The sequence below is a fragment of the Triticum urartu genome, chromosome 6A (genome assembly GCF_056163025.1).
Source record: "Triticum urartu cultivar PI428250 chromosome 6A, HENAU_Tu73, whole genome shotgun sequence".
Classification (NCBI taxonomy): Eukaryota; Viridiplantae; Streptophyta; class Magnoliopsida; order Poales; family Poaceae; genus Triticum; species Triticum urartu.
This window is the reverse complement of record NC_141878.1, coordinates 41,259,670-41,275,570: the sequence shown is the minus strand read 5'-3', so window position 1 is coordinate 41,275,570 and position 15,901 is coordinate 41,259,670. Positions and strand designations below refer to the sequence as shown.

The following is a 15,901-nucleotide window of genomic DNA, read 5'->3' as shown; positions in this document are numbered from 1 at the left end:
AGATCTTGGTTTTGTTGCCCATTTGATTTGGTTTCTCATGCTTGCTCTTACTCTGCACCGCAGCTTAAAGGAGGTCGCCTTCGTCAAAGTGAAGCACAGCAAGTCACAGAGGGGCAGCTTGGTGCGGGACAAGGAAGGTGCGCTCCAATTCCCAGTCTACGACATGCCCCACAGTCAGAGACGCTGCTTGTTCGTCAGATTCCCATTCCTGGCCTTTTTGATGGGTTGTGTTTGATTCCTGATGCGCTTGTTTTTGTTGGAATGTGCAGATGTCCTGTTCAATCCCGAGGCGGCCTCAGCCCTCCCCGCCGACCACAAGAAAGACCTGGCCGTCCAGAACATCAGTGGCGGTGTTTGATTCCTCTGTCGGCCACCATGGGCGTCAAAATCACCGCATATCTTCGCCGCAAAGTTTCAGAAATTAGAAGATGATGAGGAAGAGGTGCAGGGATGGAAATAGATGGATCCCAAGCCCTCCATTTACATCAAGTGACCCAGATAACCACTGCTCGGTTAAAAGTTGAATATAATTTATACTAAACCTTTGTACTTATGATTACATTTTTAATGTGTATAATTTTCTTAGTTGACATAATTATACATGCAACATTATTGCTAAGTACTCACTATATTTTTATTTACTCTCCATATTAGCTTTGTCACAGGCCAAACTTTATAGAGTTTGACAATAGAAAATAATATGAACATTTAAAATAACACACACACATATATATATACATATATATAGAGAGAGTGGCGTTTTGGTGGCCGAGCACCCTGCAGGCCGCAATCTCCCACCGTGGAGTATAGCACTGCGATGTGTGCATGCCTTTTTGGTCAGAGATATATGGTAGCTGCTAATTTGAAATACATCCGTGCTGTGGGCTGCTGTGCCAGTGTTGTACGTGGACCTCGGGTGCGCTGGATACGCAAGCACGTCATGTGCTTGCTGGGCTGATTTAAAAGTAGCACATGTTGGTGGCAGGTAAGGGCTGGTGCGACATTAATACTGGGCCCATCTGGCGCTGCAGGTAGCTTAACGCTGGAAGCGGTGTCAGGCCATTCATCCCCTCCCAGTTCGTGGCTGTGCGGCGCGGCGTTTCGCCATGGATGGCCTCGAGTTCTTCTTTGGGGAAGCAGAATCAGGTAAGACCCAATCTCGCGTCCCTGTTTCTTGTGCCGTAGCTTACCCCGAAAAGGGAATCATTCTTTTGATTTGGTGCTCTGCTCCTTGATTTCGCCCCGGTTCCTTCTTGAGTTCTTCTTCTCCCTGATGTTGGTTGTATCTGACTAGATGAGAACTGTGTATGTGCTGCAGATTAGTTCCCAAGACTGATGCGGGTGATATTTTGGGTGGCGGATTCGATGTTATGGAGTCTGTTGTTGCTTCCATCCATGAAGTTCGCCGGCGCTCCTCTGATGTGATTTCTTCTAAGACGATGGGGGTGGAGGCGAATGTTGGATCATACCACAACGGTGGGAGTGAGGTCGTTGGTGACTCGAATGATATGGCGGCACATAATACGTCCACTGCGTCCACTGCATCTATGGGAGACGAGGGAGATGCAGAGGGTGTCGTCGTCAACGAATCAAAGGCCTCCTGTTGGACACGACGGTAAGACACACACACACACACACATTTTTTCATTCCTTTTGCTGTTAGGCCAGAGATTGTACCTTCATGCAATGGCCTTTGCTGTAAGTCAGAAATTGAATCTTCCTATAATAACAATTGCTGTAAGTTCAGAGATTGAATCTTCTTGTAAGTTCAGAGATTGTACCTTGCTGTAAGAACAAACGCATGTACAGAGTTCACCCCATGTAGAAACAAATCTTTTTTACCTCTTATAGCATTCTTGCTAGTTTGGAACCATAATTTTTACAATCAGGTGTCATGCAGCTAGATCATATTTATTGATTCTGTATCAAAAGATCAACATTATTTTATCAGAAAACCCCCTGTTTTATATCCGTCTTGACCAGTAGAGAGTACATTTTATGCCACAGCCCTAGCTCTGGCCTTTGCTTGTCATTGCATATGCATCCATGCATCATCTTAAATTCCAGTAAATTGAATTGAGGGAATTCTCAACCCTCAGAAATCACCTCAGAAATAATCAACATTAAAAAAATCTCTTCAAACAAGCCCAAGAAAATGTTCCTGTTAATATTTGGAAATATTGGCAAGAGATAAAATTCAAACCAATATTTTTGGAATCTCAGGAATATTTATTTTGGGCCCTTGAATTAATCCAATAAATATTTGAATTGGACTTATATTTATTATTTAATAAATATATGTTCAATAATTCTGGAATTTGTTGTGTGGTTTGGGTTAAAGACCACTTAGTTCGCACAACTATTTTCATGAAGTTTTGAAGTGGTTTAGTATTTTGCTAAATCAGAAAACAAAGACAGAAATAGAAAACAGAAACAAATAAAAAAGGAAAGCAGAGAGAGAGAGAGAAGCCCACCTGGACCTTACCTGGCGGCCCAAGTGGCTGGCCCAGCCCACCTGGCCCCTTCCCTGTCGTCTTCCTCCTTCGCCAGGAGGATGGGCGTGTGGCCGCCGTGCGCGCACACGCGCCCCGGCCACCTCCTGCTTGCCGCTTCCCCGACCCCCCTGGAGATGCCACGCACCTCCCTGGCGCCACATCCACTTCTCCCTCCGACCCTATCCTCCTCTGCTCTCTCTCCCTCCCGCGACCGAACACCACCATCGCCGCCGCTCGCTGCCAACGCGCCCACCGAGCTCGCCTGACCTCCCCACCGTATCCCTAGGCTCTGCCGCAGCCCTGCACGTCGACGAGAAGAACAAAACAAGCCCCGGGACCCCCTCAGCCTCGCCATCGCCGTCGTCCTCATCCTCGGGAGCCGACCACCGCCGTCGTCGATTCGCCGGCCACAGGACATCCCCGAGCAAGCCGAACCCATCATCGTGATCACTGTGAGCTGCACCGTCGTTTCCACCTAACCCCGCGGCCTAGCGCTCGCTGTAGCGCCGTTTTCCATGATGCCCGAAGCACGCCGCCGCACGAACTCGTCGCCGACGAGGCTCCGGTGGCCAATCGGCCCCGTTCATATGCCCGTTGGCTTTGTGAGAGCCTGCAGAACGTGTAGGTGCTACCCGTTGATCCTCCCGTGCACGGTGTTGTTGTTTTCATCGGCGCCCGAACTCCGGCGGCCGCAACCGAGCTCGCCGCCGTCGACTCTGGCCACCCCAGGCCCGGAGACCACCACCATCCGGCGCGCCATCGCGCCAGCTCTCCGTAGGGCCAAAGGGCGCACCGAACGGTGCACGGTAGGAGAAACCCGAGCCACCCCGGTGCGTCTCCGCCGCGTTTTTGGTCGTCGCCGGTGAAACTCCGGCGAGCCAACGTGGCACACTTAGTTAACACTAATGACGCCATTAGCTGATCACTGTGCCACTGACGGATGGGCCCCACGCGCTAATTAACCCCGGAATTTATTCCCTGTTTAACTTAGACTAACCCACCGGGCCCACATGTCAGGTTGACTTTGCTGACGAGGCAGTTGACTGGGCCCACACGTCAGCGACCCTAACCAGCACTGGTTCACTGACTAGTGGACCCCACTGGTAAGGTTTGACCCGGGGCAGCCCTGTTGACCTGCTGAGGTCAGCATGACGTAATGCTGATGCAATAATGTAATTTCTGGATTTATTTCTATTCAGGAAATTCCAGAAAATTGCCTATACTTCTAAAAATCATAGAAAATCAACCGTAACTCCAAATGAAATAAATTATATATGAAAAGTTATCAGAAAAATTCAAGGAATCCATCTGTACCATTTTCATGCATGTTTGAACAATGTTTGTCCTCTGTTTTGGACAAAACAAATAAAGGGCATTTAAATAATCATATATGGAGTTGGAATTTGAATCTTGTACAAACCAACTTCATTTAAATCATAACTAGTTGCATTAGCTCAATCAACAGCATATTGCCATGTCATGATCATGCATAATATTGTTGCGTCGCATTAATTGTGTTCTTCCTTGTTTGCCGGTAATTGTCCCCTCTCGGTAGACGCTGCTCCGACGCTGTGATCGTTGACACTGATGAAGACTCAATGTTATCTTCAGAAGTGTCAGGCAAGCACAGCCCCCTTGTTCGTTCCGATACAAGCCCACTCTCTCGCTCCTGCTCTCTTTTACTGCATTAGGACAACAACGATTCATATGTTACTTGTTGCGGTAGTTGAACCCCTTATCCTCTGCATGACCTGTCATTGCCACAGTAAATAGATGAAACCCACTAGCATGAGTAGGAGTTGTTTGTGCCTTGATGTGCCTACTCATTCATGCTTGTTTGTCATGCCTGCTATTGCATAGAGTTGTGTCAGGTCTGATTCATCGGGAATGGATCGGAGGTGTGTGAACATGTCCTACTGTGTGTGAGCTAAGTGTGTGAACACGTTTTGGTGAAGGTAGCGGTGAGAGGCCATGTAGGAGTACATGGTGGGTTGTCTCATTGAAACCGTCCTCAGGAACTGATTTCTGTGTCTGTGATCCATGAACAGCTACTACCACTCATTGGGATCCTTAATTGACCCTCTCGGCTTCTTAATCACCCTAGTACTCTGTCCAGGAGTTGCAACTAGTTTCTGGTGTTTGTAGGTTATGTGTTGGCGGCCGTGCGTAGCGCTGACCCTAGGGGTGGGCTATGATGCGGTAGATACACCGTGGCACGGTGTACCGGGCGCCCGTTTGGTGTCTCGGGAACCCTGTTCACATCGTCCGGGGCCGTATGTGGAAACCTCGGCCGGACTCCCTGCGGATGGAACCTGGATAGGCGATAAACCTGGACTAGAGACTTAAGTGTTTAGGTAGGCCGTGGCCGACACCCTCGTTGGGCTTCCGCTTGAAGGTTGCCGAGTACATGTCGTGTAAATGACGGTAAGTGGTGGGAGCGTGTGTGAAGAAGTACACCCCTGCAGGGTTATCAATATCTATTCGAATAGCCGGATTCCTCGGATATGGAAACTTGGACCCCTTGCATACTTCATAGACAAGTGAAAGTGGATACTCTAAAACTCGCAAGATAAGTGTGAGTGCTATGGATGGCCTTCTCGTAGGGAGACGGGAGCGGATCCATAGTGGTGTATTGAATGGTGAATATGTGGACTCGTGTGCGCCACCTCAAAAGAGTTGCTTGCAATCGTAGTTCAGGTTAGCCACTGAGTCAAAGCTGGCTTGCTGCAGTTAAACTCCACCCCCCTTGTTGATACCGATGCATATGTAGTTTAGATCTGATGTAAGTCTTGCTGAGTACCTTTGTACTCACGTTTGCTTAATTTATGTTTTGCAGAGAGATTTCAGTCTCGCTAGTAGTTCCGCGTGGACTTCGACGTTTAGCTTGATACCTCAGCTACGATCTTGTGCCCTCGGCAGGATCTGGTAGATAGTCAGGCTTCTTAGCCTTTTTCATTTGTAGATGTCTGTACTCAGATATGTTAAGCTTCCGCATGTGCTTGATTTGTATGCTGTGATTGTTGGGTCATGAGACCCATGTTTGTAATATCTCGCTCCTCGGAGCCTAAGGAATAAATACTTGAGTTGTAGAGTTATGTTGTGATGCCATGTTGTATTTACACATATCTAGCATATTGTGTGTATGATTGAAATGCTTGGTATATGTGGGATCCGACAATCTAGTTGTTTATCCTTGGCAGCCTCTCTTATGGGGAAATGTAGTCTAGTGCTTCCATGAGCCATAGTAGTCCGCTACAGCCCGGTTCACCGGAGTCCTGCTAGCCCAGCACTACTGCTCAGGACACTTGACTGCCGGCATGTGTTTCACTTCGTTCCTGTGTCTGTCCCTTCGGGGAAATGTCACGCGGTGACATCCGGAGTCCTGCCTAGCCTGCTACAGCCCGGGTTCCCGGAGTCCTGTTAGCCCAGTGCTACAGCCCGGATTCACACGCTGCTGACCGACATGCTCGATATGATTCATGTATGCCTGTCCCCATAGGTTAGTGCCGCTTTGGTTTCACGACTAGCCATGTCGTCCCGGGTTCTCTGTCATATGGATGCTAGCGACACTATCATATACGTGAGCCAAAAGGCGCAGACGGTCCCGGGCCATGGTAAGGGGACACCCGTGGGAATACCGTGCGTGAGTCCGCAAAGTGATATGAGGTGTTACCGGCTAGATCGATGTGACTTGGAACCGGGGTCCTGACAGCTTTGGTATCAGAGCCTGACTGCCTGTAGGATTACTAAGCCAAACCGGTCGAAGTTGTGTCTAGAAATGCTTTAGTTATGTAGGGGAATTGATTGTTGCAGGGAACGTAAGGCTCTTTTTACTCCTTTACCTTATGCCCTCTGATCTGAGTCATTCTCTTCTCATTCTACGCGGGTTAAGAAACTAGGCCTTCTCATCTATCTATCAGGATGACGTGTTACTAAACCGTAGTTGCCTAGGATTGTTGAGTTCAAGCCTCAGTTCAGTTCCTACTACTTCCATATGTCATAGCTGGCCTCAGAACTTTGATTTTGTGATGTTGAGTGGTTATGCCACCATTTTGCAGGATGTCTCAAATCATTTTGAGCATTTACAGCCGTTATGCTATCCGAGTCATCCCAGGTTCCTAAACAATCTAATGCATTTGCAAATCCTTTTCTCCTGTGTTCGATGTCTTTTGGGCCAGATTAATCACACTAACCAGTGTGTTGAGGTATTCCATTGCCTCGATATATATGTTGGAACTATTATTATGACCCTAGTTGTCCTAGAGAACCACCCAGTAACCTAGTAATGCTTTGTGTCCCTAGTGTGATGATTCTGGCCACCATTCTTGAAAGCATCCCGTGATGCCATTTAGTAGTAGGTATTTTATTCCTGGGTTCTTGAACCCGAGATTCACCCTACTTACCTCATGTTGATAGTGTTGCTAGTTCCTTTAGGATATTAGTAACCTTTGCGATAGTCCTCGAGGTCTGTGGTATTTCCTTATTCCAAATACTATGAACCACTTATGGCAGAAGTTTGTTGTATCAAAAGATCACAACCAGAGTGCTCTTAATGAGTTCTCCATTCTACATTGTGAATCTGCCAGTCCTACTTATCTGCATGGGTTGTCCGGAAGAAATGTTGAGCTTTGCTCGACATACTAATCTATGCATCCACAACTCAGAAAATTATATGTTCCTTGAGTTGTTCCTCTTCAGTTGTAATCCGACCATCCCCTATCAGTTGATAGCCAAGAGTATGTGTGCATTTGTGTTCATCAATGCCTTTTATTCTTGTGGTCTGTCAAGCCATTCTATTCCGGAATGACTAGGAGAAACAAACTCAATTACCTCATCCATATCCAGGATTGGGTCAAAGTAGTTGTGTTCTGCAGAACAAATGCCAATCCAGCTTTTGCTCTGTTCTACCCTGGAGTATTACCCCCTTTATGTCAAGATTGTCATGAGAATTGCACCCTCTCTCATGAATTCTTGACGCAGTGATACTTATTACCATCATTTTTCATTCCTCGGTCCCGTGTTGTCGCAACCGGAATGCCGGCAAGTGAACCATGATGTGTGAAATCAATACTCCTAGCAACTAGTTGCTAGGTAGCTAATGGACAATAATTTCTTTCTTAGCGTGTTGGTTATTGAATCATCATCCTAAGATTGATCGTGCTACCTAGTCCACTTTTCCTGGTGCACTCTTCGATCAATGAGTTAGGATTCACTATTTTGATCATATCATCTTGCCATGAAAAGCAAGGTTGTTCTCGAGCTTAGTAACATATCAGTGGTTCGTGATTTTCCGAATATCTTCTCGGAAGTATTACCAGGTTGTCCCCTGACTGTTATGTTGAGCTCGTGATCAAGTTGGTTTTCCTCTAAACCAGCCATTCTCCAAGAATCTGTGTTGGATACCCTGAGCTAGTTGGTTAAGCTAAACAACAACTTGGAGAGTTGGAAGATAAACGCTTGCCTAACTTAGTTCGTTCTATGGGATATCCTTGTGTGCGTGTGTGTTGAAGAGAGATGATATCTTCATCGATTGTTCCTTGTGATCGGTTGTTGAATCTATTGTCTTGTCAAAACCTTGATTTGGGTGTGGGCTATCGTCAAATCAAATTAGAACCAACGATGTTCATAATGTTGTCTTACATGCGGTTGTCCCTCGAGCATACACCATTATATCTTTTGGTCTGACCAATACTATCACATTGTTCACATGATGGTGGAAGTCCAGTGATATGGAAATACCGATGAGTTGTTGTTGAGCCCATCAGCAGCATTTTGTCTCCCCCCATGATTCATGTTGAACGCTACACTAGTATTGGAAACTTTATAAGCATTATCTTCGTGTTTCGTTCATGAAGCATATGTTTGGATGAAAGTAGTGACTTCCTCTAATTCATGTGCATATGTTGCAAGTTGCCGCCGTGAATTTGGGAAAGTTTGTCTCGCCTTCTCTGGAATCATTCCAAGTCAGTCATGCATATGTGCGAAGTATTCTGTGGTCTGGAGACTTGCAACCTTCATTCTATATGAATCCCTAGCACACCTTCATTTGTGGATGTCTGTACTCAGATATGTTAAGCTTCCGCATGTGCTTGATTTGTATGCTGTGATTGTTGGGTCATGAGACCCATGTTTGTAATATCTCGCTCCTCAGAGCCTAAGGAATAAATACTTGAGTTGTAGAGTTATGTTGTGATGCCATGTTGTATTTACACATATCAAGCATATTGTGTGTATGATTGAAATGCTTGGTATGTGTGGGATCCGACAATCTAGTGGTTTATCCTTGGCAGCCTCTCTTATGGGGAAATGTAGTCTAGTGCTTCCATGAGCCATAATAGTCCGCTACAGCCCGGTTCACCGGAGTCCTGCTAGCCCAGCACTACTGCTCAGGACACTTGACTGGCCAGGCATGTGTTTCACTTCGTTCCTGTGTCTGTCCCTTCGGGGAAATGTCACACGGTGACATCCGGAGTCCTGCCTAGCCTGCTACAGCCCGGGTTCCCGAAGTCCTGTTAGCCCAGTGCTACAGCCCGGATTCACACGCTGCTGACCGACATGCTCGGTATGATTCATGTATGCCTGTCCCCATAGGTTAGTGCCGCTTTGGTTTCACGACTAGCCATGTCGGCCCGGGTTCTCTGTCATATGGATGCTAGCGACACTATCATATATGTGAGCCAAAAGGCGCAAACGGTCCCGGGCCATGGTAATGCGACACCCGTGGGAATACCGTGCGTGAGGCCGCAAAGTGATATGAGGTGTTACCGGCTAGATCAATGTGACTTGGAACCGGGGTCCTGACATTTTAACACCGTTTTGTGGGGGAAATGCAGTGTTAGGATTGGCAACGCGCCAGAAGCGAGGGATGCCAACCCAAGCAGAGTCCCTGCCCGAGAGGCTTTGATGCGAGATTATGCAGACAACAAGGTTGGCACTGTTGTTAACCCGACGCTCGGAACTAGCTTTGACACAGTTGAAGAAGCATATGAGTTTTACAACCTATACTCCTGGGAGATTGGGTTTGGCGTCAGGTATGCCAAAAGCAGGCTGAACGTCCATTGGAAAAAATGCTTGCAGGAGTTTGTGTGCGCGTGTGCGGTGAGGATGATTCATTAATTCAAAAAAGATAAATGTTTCCCCACGCCTACTTTTTTCATTTTTATGCTCTCATATCTTATGGGAAACTACGTAGGGCAAGCCATTGCAATCGAACATCTGCTCGACGAGATGTGGATGTCCCGCGTTGATGCGGGTGCTTAGATTGGATGATAAAGGATGGTACATATGTGAACACAAAGCAGAGCACAACCATGCAGTCTTAGTTAACTGTATGGAGAAGCTACACTGAAAATCGCACCGGCACATAGATAGATACACCAGAGACTTGGTGAAATAGCTGAGAGAGAACAATATAATCCTGAGCAAGGTTTACAGTGTGGTTGGCAGTTTTTTGGATTTGTGAAGGAGGTGCCATTCACAAAGAGATCTCTCAAAACTCTTTGTGGAAAACTTAACAGAGAGCAATCGGAAAATGATGCCACAAAAACAATAGAGGTGTTCAACGCAATGGGGGCTGAAGATCCTGAGTTCAAATACGGTGTGCAGGTTGATAGTGATGGTCGAGTCAATACTTTGATGTGGACAACGGGGAGAAGCATCGAGCAGTTTAAATGTTTTGGCGATGCTGTCATGTTTGATACGACATACAAAACTAATCTATACGACATGCCGTTTGGCCTCTTCGTTGGTGTCAACAATCACTTCCAAAGCATTATTTTTGGAGGTGTGCTGATGAGCGATGAGAAAATTGACACTTTCAAGTGGATATTCACAGAGTTCTTTCAGATGATAGGAGCGCCACAACCACACACAATCCTCATAGGTATTTCAAGAAAATGTTCTCATCTATTTAGGAGTGTTGATCTTCCTTCTAAGCTTGATGTGAAAATGTTTTCCCCCTGGAATGTGCTGACAGAAAAATGTTGTTTTCAGACCAAGCTCATGCAATGGAGATTGCCATAGAAGATATCATGCCACATACAACACATCGGTGGTGCAAATGGCATGTGTTGAGGAAAGCAAAAGAGTGCCTTGGGCCACCGCTAGGCAAAGGTAGTGAGTTCAAACAGGAGTTCAACAAGATGGTGCATCACATGGTTAGTGAGAACAAATTTGAGGACGGTTGGGCATGTATGCTTGAGAAGCACGGTCTACAAAATAATGTATTTCTCACACAAATATATGAGACTCGGATGAAATGGGCTAAGCCTTACTTCATGGATGTTTTTTGCGCCAAGATGGCCAGCACACAACGGAGTGAAAGTGCAAACCATTTGCTGAAAGGATATGTGCCACCAGGATCCCCGATGCACCTTTTCATCAGGCAATATGAGAAGATGCAAGTTGATAGAGATTCAGAGGAAAGTTATCAAGAGAAGAGAACGAAACTGGTAAGGTTAAGAACTTTTGTGTGTTGTACTTTGACGAGCAAATTATATTGACATGAATCAAGTCCCGTTGTTGACGAAATATCGAAAGGTAAAAACACATCATAATGATATGTCTCCACATGCAGGGTGGTCTTGTGCTGGCTCAGAACCTAGAGATACATGCATCAAAAATTTATACGAGGGCCATGTTTGAAAATTTTGGTGAGGTGATATATGAATGCGGGTCATATGTTTTGATCGAAGTTGTGCCTCGTCGTGAATACATAGCGAGGCATGTAAAGAAACATTCAAGGGACAAATGGTGTAAAAATGAATTCTGCATCCAGGTCAACAAGTCGTGCCGACGAATTCAAGTGTGAATGTGGAATGTTTGAACATTTTGGCATGGTGTGCACCCATGCACTGAAGGTGTTTTTTTCTCTTGTTATTCCTCTGTTGCACATACAAGACAAATTATCGACGAGGGCAAACAAAAAGCGTATTTTTTGACACTGATCTTTTTCTCTTGTTCTCAGGTAATGATTCAGCTGGGTCTGCAGGAGGTTCCAGCCGGACACATAGTGAAGCATTGGACAAGGGATGCAAGGGATATACTCCCTCCAGAGTTTCTGCGTTACCAAAAGGACCAAGGTGCAAAGTGCCTCACAGTGTTCAGATAGCTTTGCGGCGCCATCAAAGAAGAGACCAGCGGGGCGCCCTACGACAAGCCGCGACAAAGCACCATATGAACAGCCAGCTAAGAGGAGTAGGTTTTGTTCAATCTGCCGGGGCCAAGGGCACAAGAGCACAACATGTCCGCAACCGAGGGGGGGGATCTTCCAAAGGCACGAAGGAAGTCACCTCGCTGCTCCAGGTGAAGTCTGACAGACCACAGAATGAACACCTGCACCAACACGGCCAAGGCAGATTTCTATGGTTGATTTTATCTGTTTTCTATGCTTGAAATATGACAGTTTCATGTAACCGTGCTTGTGTGGATGTCAGACTGCTAAAGACCACTCCACATATTACTGAACCTCTATGGAGATCTCTGTGTTTGTAGTATCATTTGCTGTCGGAGGATTAGTTTTATTTTTTAGGTGATCAGAGAATTAGTTGGGTATGATGTGTTTTCCATTGTGGAAATCACTTGCTTGGACCTTTTTCATTTTGTCAGTGACCAAACTGTGTTCATTTGATTGGTGTACCACTTGGATGAGCGGCAAGTGCTGACGCCTTTCCCTGGAACGAACTGAGGATGAAGACGAAATCTCGATCTTGTTTGAGCTGGGTGCGGCTGCGATGGAGAGCCATCTCTCCTATAAATAGCCGACGAGACCAAGGCAACGGCAGGATCCTCGACGTTCGACCCAAACGGCTCCCTGTCGTCGCACATGTTGACGAAGTCAAATCCGGTGCCGTGTACATGAGTCTGATATGATGCTGTGCTACACTGCTGTACCCGCTCGTGTACGTCTGCCCACAAGGTTTATTTAAAAAAGCAAATACAGGCGCGTGGCAGCGGACTCTCGTATGAATACGGTGAAAATACGGTAGCGTCTTAATGGGTTGGCACCGCTCGCAACGAGCAGGGACGGGGCTGATTCCGGCCTGCAGGTAGCTCGGCCACCCAAGGCCATTTTCGTATATATATATATATATGAAAATATATTCAATGATTAATCCAATGCTATTAATTTGTCATTTTCAACGTTAATAACTTTTTTAGAAACTTCGTCAAAGTTTACAAAGTTTGACTCAAGATAAAGCTAATATGCAAAATAAATAAATAAACAAAGGGAGTAATAGATATAGTCATCCTTTTTTATACAATTATTATGTGTATCATTGTAAAATACATGTGCTAAACTTAAACAGTTTCGTAATAAAAGCCTTCTTGAGTTATTTTGACTTTAAATTATCGCGTAACACAAACCTTCAAGAATAATTTTGACAAATGTATAAACTACATAGTATGAATTGTGTGTGTGTGTGACCACATCTTTAAATGTCATGGTACAAATCTCTAAAGCATACCACCAAAAGAGTATCTCAATAGTAGTTTCTAGTGTATGATTAACTAAGCATATTTATAGAAAATTTCTAAATTATAAGTTGAACTGTTGGCATTAATTCATATTTCATGGTGAAATGTGTCTTGTAAATTACTAGGGTTTCAGGAATAAAGTTGAATGTATCCATGCTATGTACTTTCTATTGAAATAACATCACTTGTAATAAATCACCTCACACATAATAATGTTGTGGATTTTACTATTTCTGTGGACATCCAACTTGATTATGTGTCACTAGTATAAAAACGGCCTAATGCTAAGCACATTAGTATCGGTTTGAATTTGAGCCGGCACTAATGTGTCCATTAGTGCCGGTTCGAATGGCTTGGCGGGCGGAGATAATTAATACCGATTCATGGCGAACATTTAGTACCGCTTCGTGCCACGAACCGGTACTAAAGTGGCTGTGGCATGCCGTGGCCTGGATGGGGCCCCACCAGCACCTTTAGTACCGGTTCATACCACAAACCGGTACTAGAGGTTTTTAGTTGCAGCAGTATTTTAGTCCCACCTCACTCCTCTAAGAGGGTTTTTACCACCTTAAATATGTTACTTCTCAAACTATCACAACCACTTGCTCTTCATTGAACTCTATGTGTAGAATTTGTGGCCACAATATGAGTTTTCTCCGGTTTCTAAACCGGTGAGGACTCATATTGTCAATTCAGATTGTACACAAAAAGATCAGCGATGATCAATGTATTTTTGATGTATTTCTCTATAAAGAAATATAAGAGCATTTAAATAGGTTTCAAAGCCACGTCGTCAACTTTCAACCCTTCTGACATAATTTGATATTTTTGATTCAATTACTGATTTGTTTTGAGCTAAATGACCCTGGAATTGAAAAGCACTACAACTGAACTCTAAAAAGGTTGAAACTTGGTATGGTATCATCATTTCACCCACATGGCATGTGCAAAAACTAGAGATGGTTACAGCAAAAACTGGATGCACTTCGTGTACAAACTGGACACTCTCTTTCGAAGTATTAGGGTTCCGAACGAAAAGTCATCTGTTACACCGGCTATTCAAAATTTTAATAACTTATTACAACTCCGGACTTTTTGTGCGTTCATTATGCACCATTTAAAGCCACGTCGTCAACTTTCAACACCTTCAGACATAATTTGATATTTTTGATGCATTTACTGATTTGTTTTGAGCTAAATGACCCTGGAAGTGAAAAGCACTACAACTGAACTCTGAAAAGGTTGGAACTTGGCATGATATCATCATTTCACCAACATGGCATGTGCAAAAAAATAGAGATGGTTACGGCAATAACTGGATGCACTTTGTGTACAAACTGGACACTCTCTTTCGAAGTATCAGGGTTTCGTATGAAAACTCAACTGTTACACCGGCTATTCAAAATTTTAATAACTTATTACAACTACAGACTTTTTGTGCATTCATTATGCACCATTCAAAGCCACGCCGTCAACTTTCAACCCTTTCTGACATAATTTGATATATTTTTATGCATTTACTGATTTGTTTTGAGCTAAATGACCCTGGAATTGAAAAACACTACAACCGAACTCTGAAAAGGTTGAAACTTGGCATGGTATCATCATTTCACCCACATGGCATGTGCCGAAAAGTAGAGATGGTTACGAAAAAAATTGGATGCACTTCGTGTACAAAATAGACACTCTCTTTCGAAGTATTAGGGTTTCGGATGAAAACTTATCTGTTACACCGACTATTCAAAATTTTAATAACTTATTACAACTCCGGACTTTTTGTGCGTTCATTATGCACCATTCAAAGCCACGTCGTCAACTTTCAACCCTTTCTGACATAATTTGATATTTTTGATGCATTTACTGATTTGTTTTGAGCTAAATGACCTTGAAAAGCACTACAACTAAACTCTGAAAAGGTTGGAACTTGGCATGGTATTATCATTTCACCCACATGGCATGTGAAAAAAAGTAGAGATGGTTACGGCAAAAACTGGATGCACTTCATGTACAAACTGGACACTCTATTTCGAAGTATCAGGGTTTCGGACGAAAACTCATCTGTTACACCGGCTATTCAAAATTTTAATAACTTATTACAACTCTGGAGTTTTTGTGCGTTCATTATACACCATTCAAAGCCACGTCGTCAACTTTCAACTCTTTCTGACATAATTTAATATTTTCGATGCATTTACTGATTTGTTTTGAGCTAAATGACCCTGGAATTGAAAAGCACTACAACTGAACTCTGAAAAGGTTGAAACTTGGCATGGTATCATCATTTCACCCACATGGCATGTGCAAAGAAGTAGAGATGGTTACGGTAAAAACTGGATGCACTTCGTGTAGAAACTGTACACTTTCTTTTGAAGTACCAGGGTTTCGGACAAAAACTCATCTGTTACACCGGCTATTCAAAATTTTAATAACTTATTACAACTCCGGTCTTTTTGTGCATTCATTATGCACCATTCAAAGCAACGTCATCAACTTTCAACCCTTTCTAACATAATTTGATATTTTTGATGCATTTACTGATTTGTTTTGAGCTAAATGACCCTGGAATTGAAAAGCACTACAACTGAACTCTGAAAAGGTTGAAACTTGGCATGATATCATCATTTCACCCACATGGCATGTGCAAAAAAGTAGAGATGGTTACAGCAAAAACTGGATGCACTTCGTGTACAAACTGGACACTCTCTTTCGAAGTATCAGGGTTTCAGACGAAAACTCATCTGTTACACCGGCTATTCAAAGCTACGTCATCAACTTTCAACCCTTTCTGACATAAATAAAGCAAAAAAAACTATATAAAAACTACTCAGAAATAAATAGAAGAAAATAAGTAAAGCAGAAAAGAAAAAAAACTATATAAAAAACTACTCAGAAATAAATAGAAGAAAATAAATAAAGCACAAAAGAAAAAA

The 15,901-nt window shown here is 44.1% G+C and overlaps 2 protein-coding genes across 2 annotated transcripts; both read left to right on the top strand.

The window, feature by feature from the left end:
• Window positions 1-1,106: 1,106 nt before the first annotated feature.
• Window positions 1,107-9,611, top strand: LOC147963685 (uncharacterized). The gene is made up of 3 exons (XM_087529664.1): window positions 1,107-1,146; window positions 1,318-1,615; window positions 9,329-9,611. Exons 1-3 carry the CDS (start codon window positions 1,107-1,109, stop codon window positions 9,609-9,611), a joined length of 621 nt encoding a protein of 206 aa, XP_087385790.1.
• Window positions 9,612-10,130: 519 nt separating this feature from the next.
• On the top strand, window positions 10,131-11,604 carry LOC147963684 (protein FAR1-RELATED SEQUENCE 5-like). The gene is made up of 5 exons (XM_087529663.1): window positions 10,131-10,377; window positions 10,488-10,945; window positions 11,071-11,168; window positions 11,272-11,353; window positions 11,461-11,604. The coding sequence occupies exons 1-5, from the start codon at window positions 10,131-10,133 to the stop codon at window positions 11,602-11,604; spliced, it is 1,029 nt and encodes a 342-aa protein (XP_087385789.1).
• The last annotated feature ends 4,297 nt before the right edge of the window (window positions 11,605-15,901 follow it).

Coding starts and splice junctions, on each gene's coding strand:
- LOC147963685 (XM_087529664.1), top strand. CDS start 1,107: ATGGATGGCCTCGAGTTCTTCTTTGGGGAAGCAGAATCAG. Junction 1,147..1,317: donor CTTTGGGGAAGCAGAATCAG/GTAAGACCCAAT, acceptor GTATGTGCTGCA/GATTAGTTCCCAAGACTGAT. Junction 1,616..9,328: donor GCCTCCTGTTGGACACGACG/GTAAGACACACA, acceptor GGGGAAATGCAG/TGTTAGGATTGGCAACGCGC.
- LOC147963684 (XM_087529663.1), top strand. CDS start 10,131: ATGTGGACAACGGGGAGAAGCATCGAGCAGTTTAAATGTTTTGGCGAT. Junction 10,946..11,070: donor AAGAGAAGAGAACGAAACTG/GTAAGGTTAAGA, acceptor CTCCACATGCAG/GGTGGTCTTGTGCTGGCTCA. Junction 11,169..11,271: donor GAGGTGATATATGAATGCGG/GTCATATGTTTT, acceptor TTCTGCATCCAG/GTCAACAAGTCGTGCCGACG.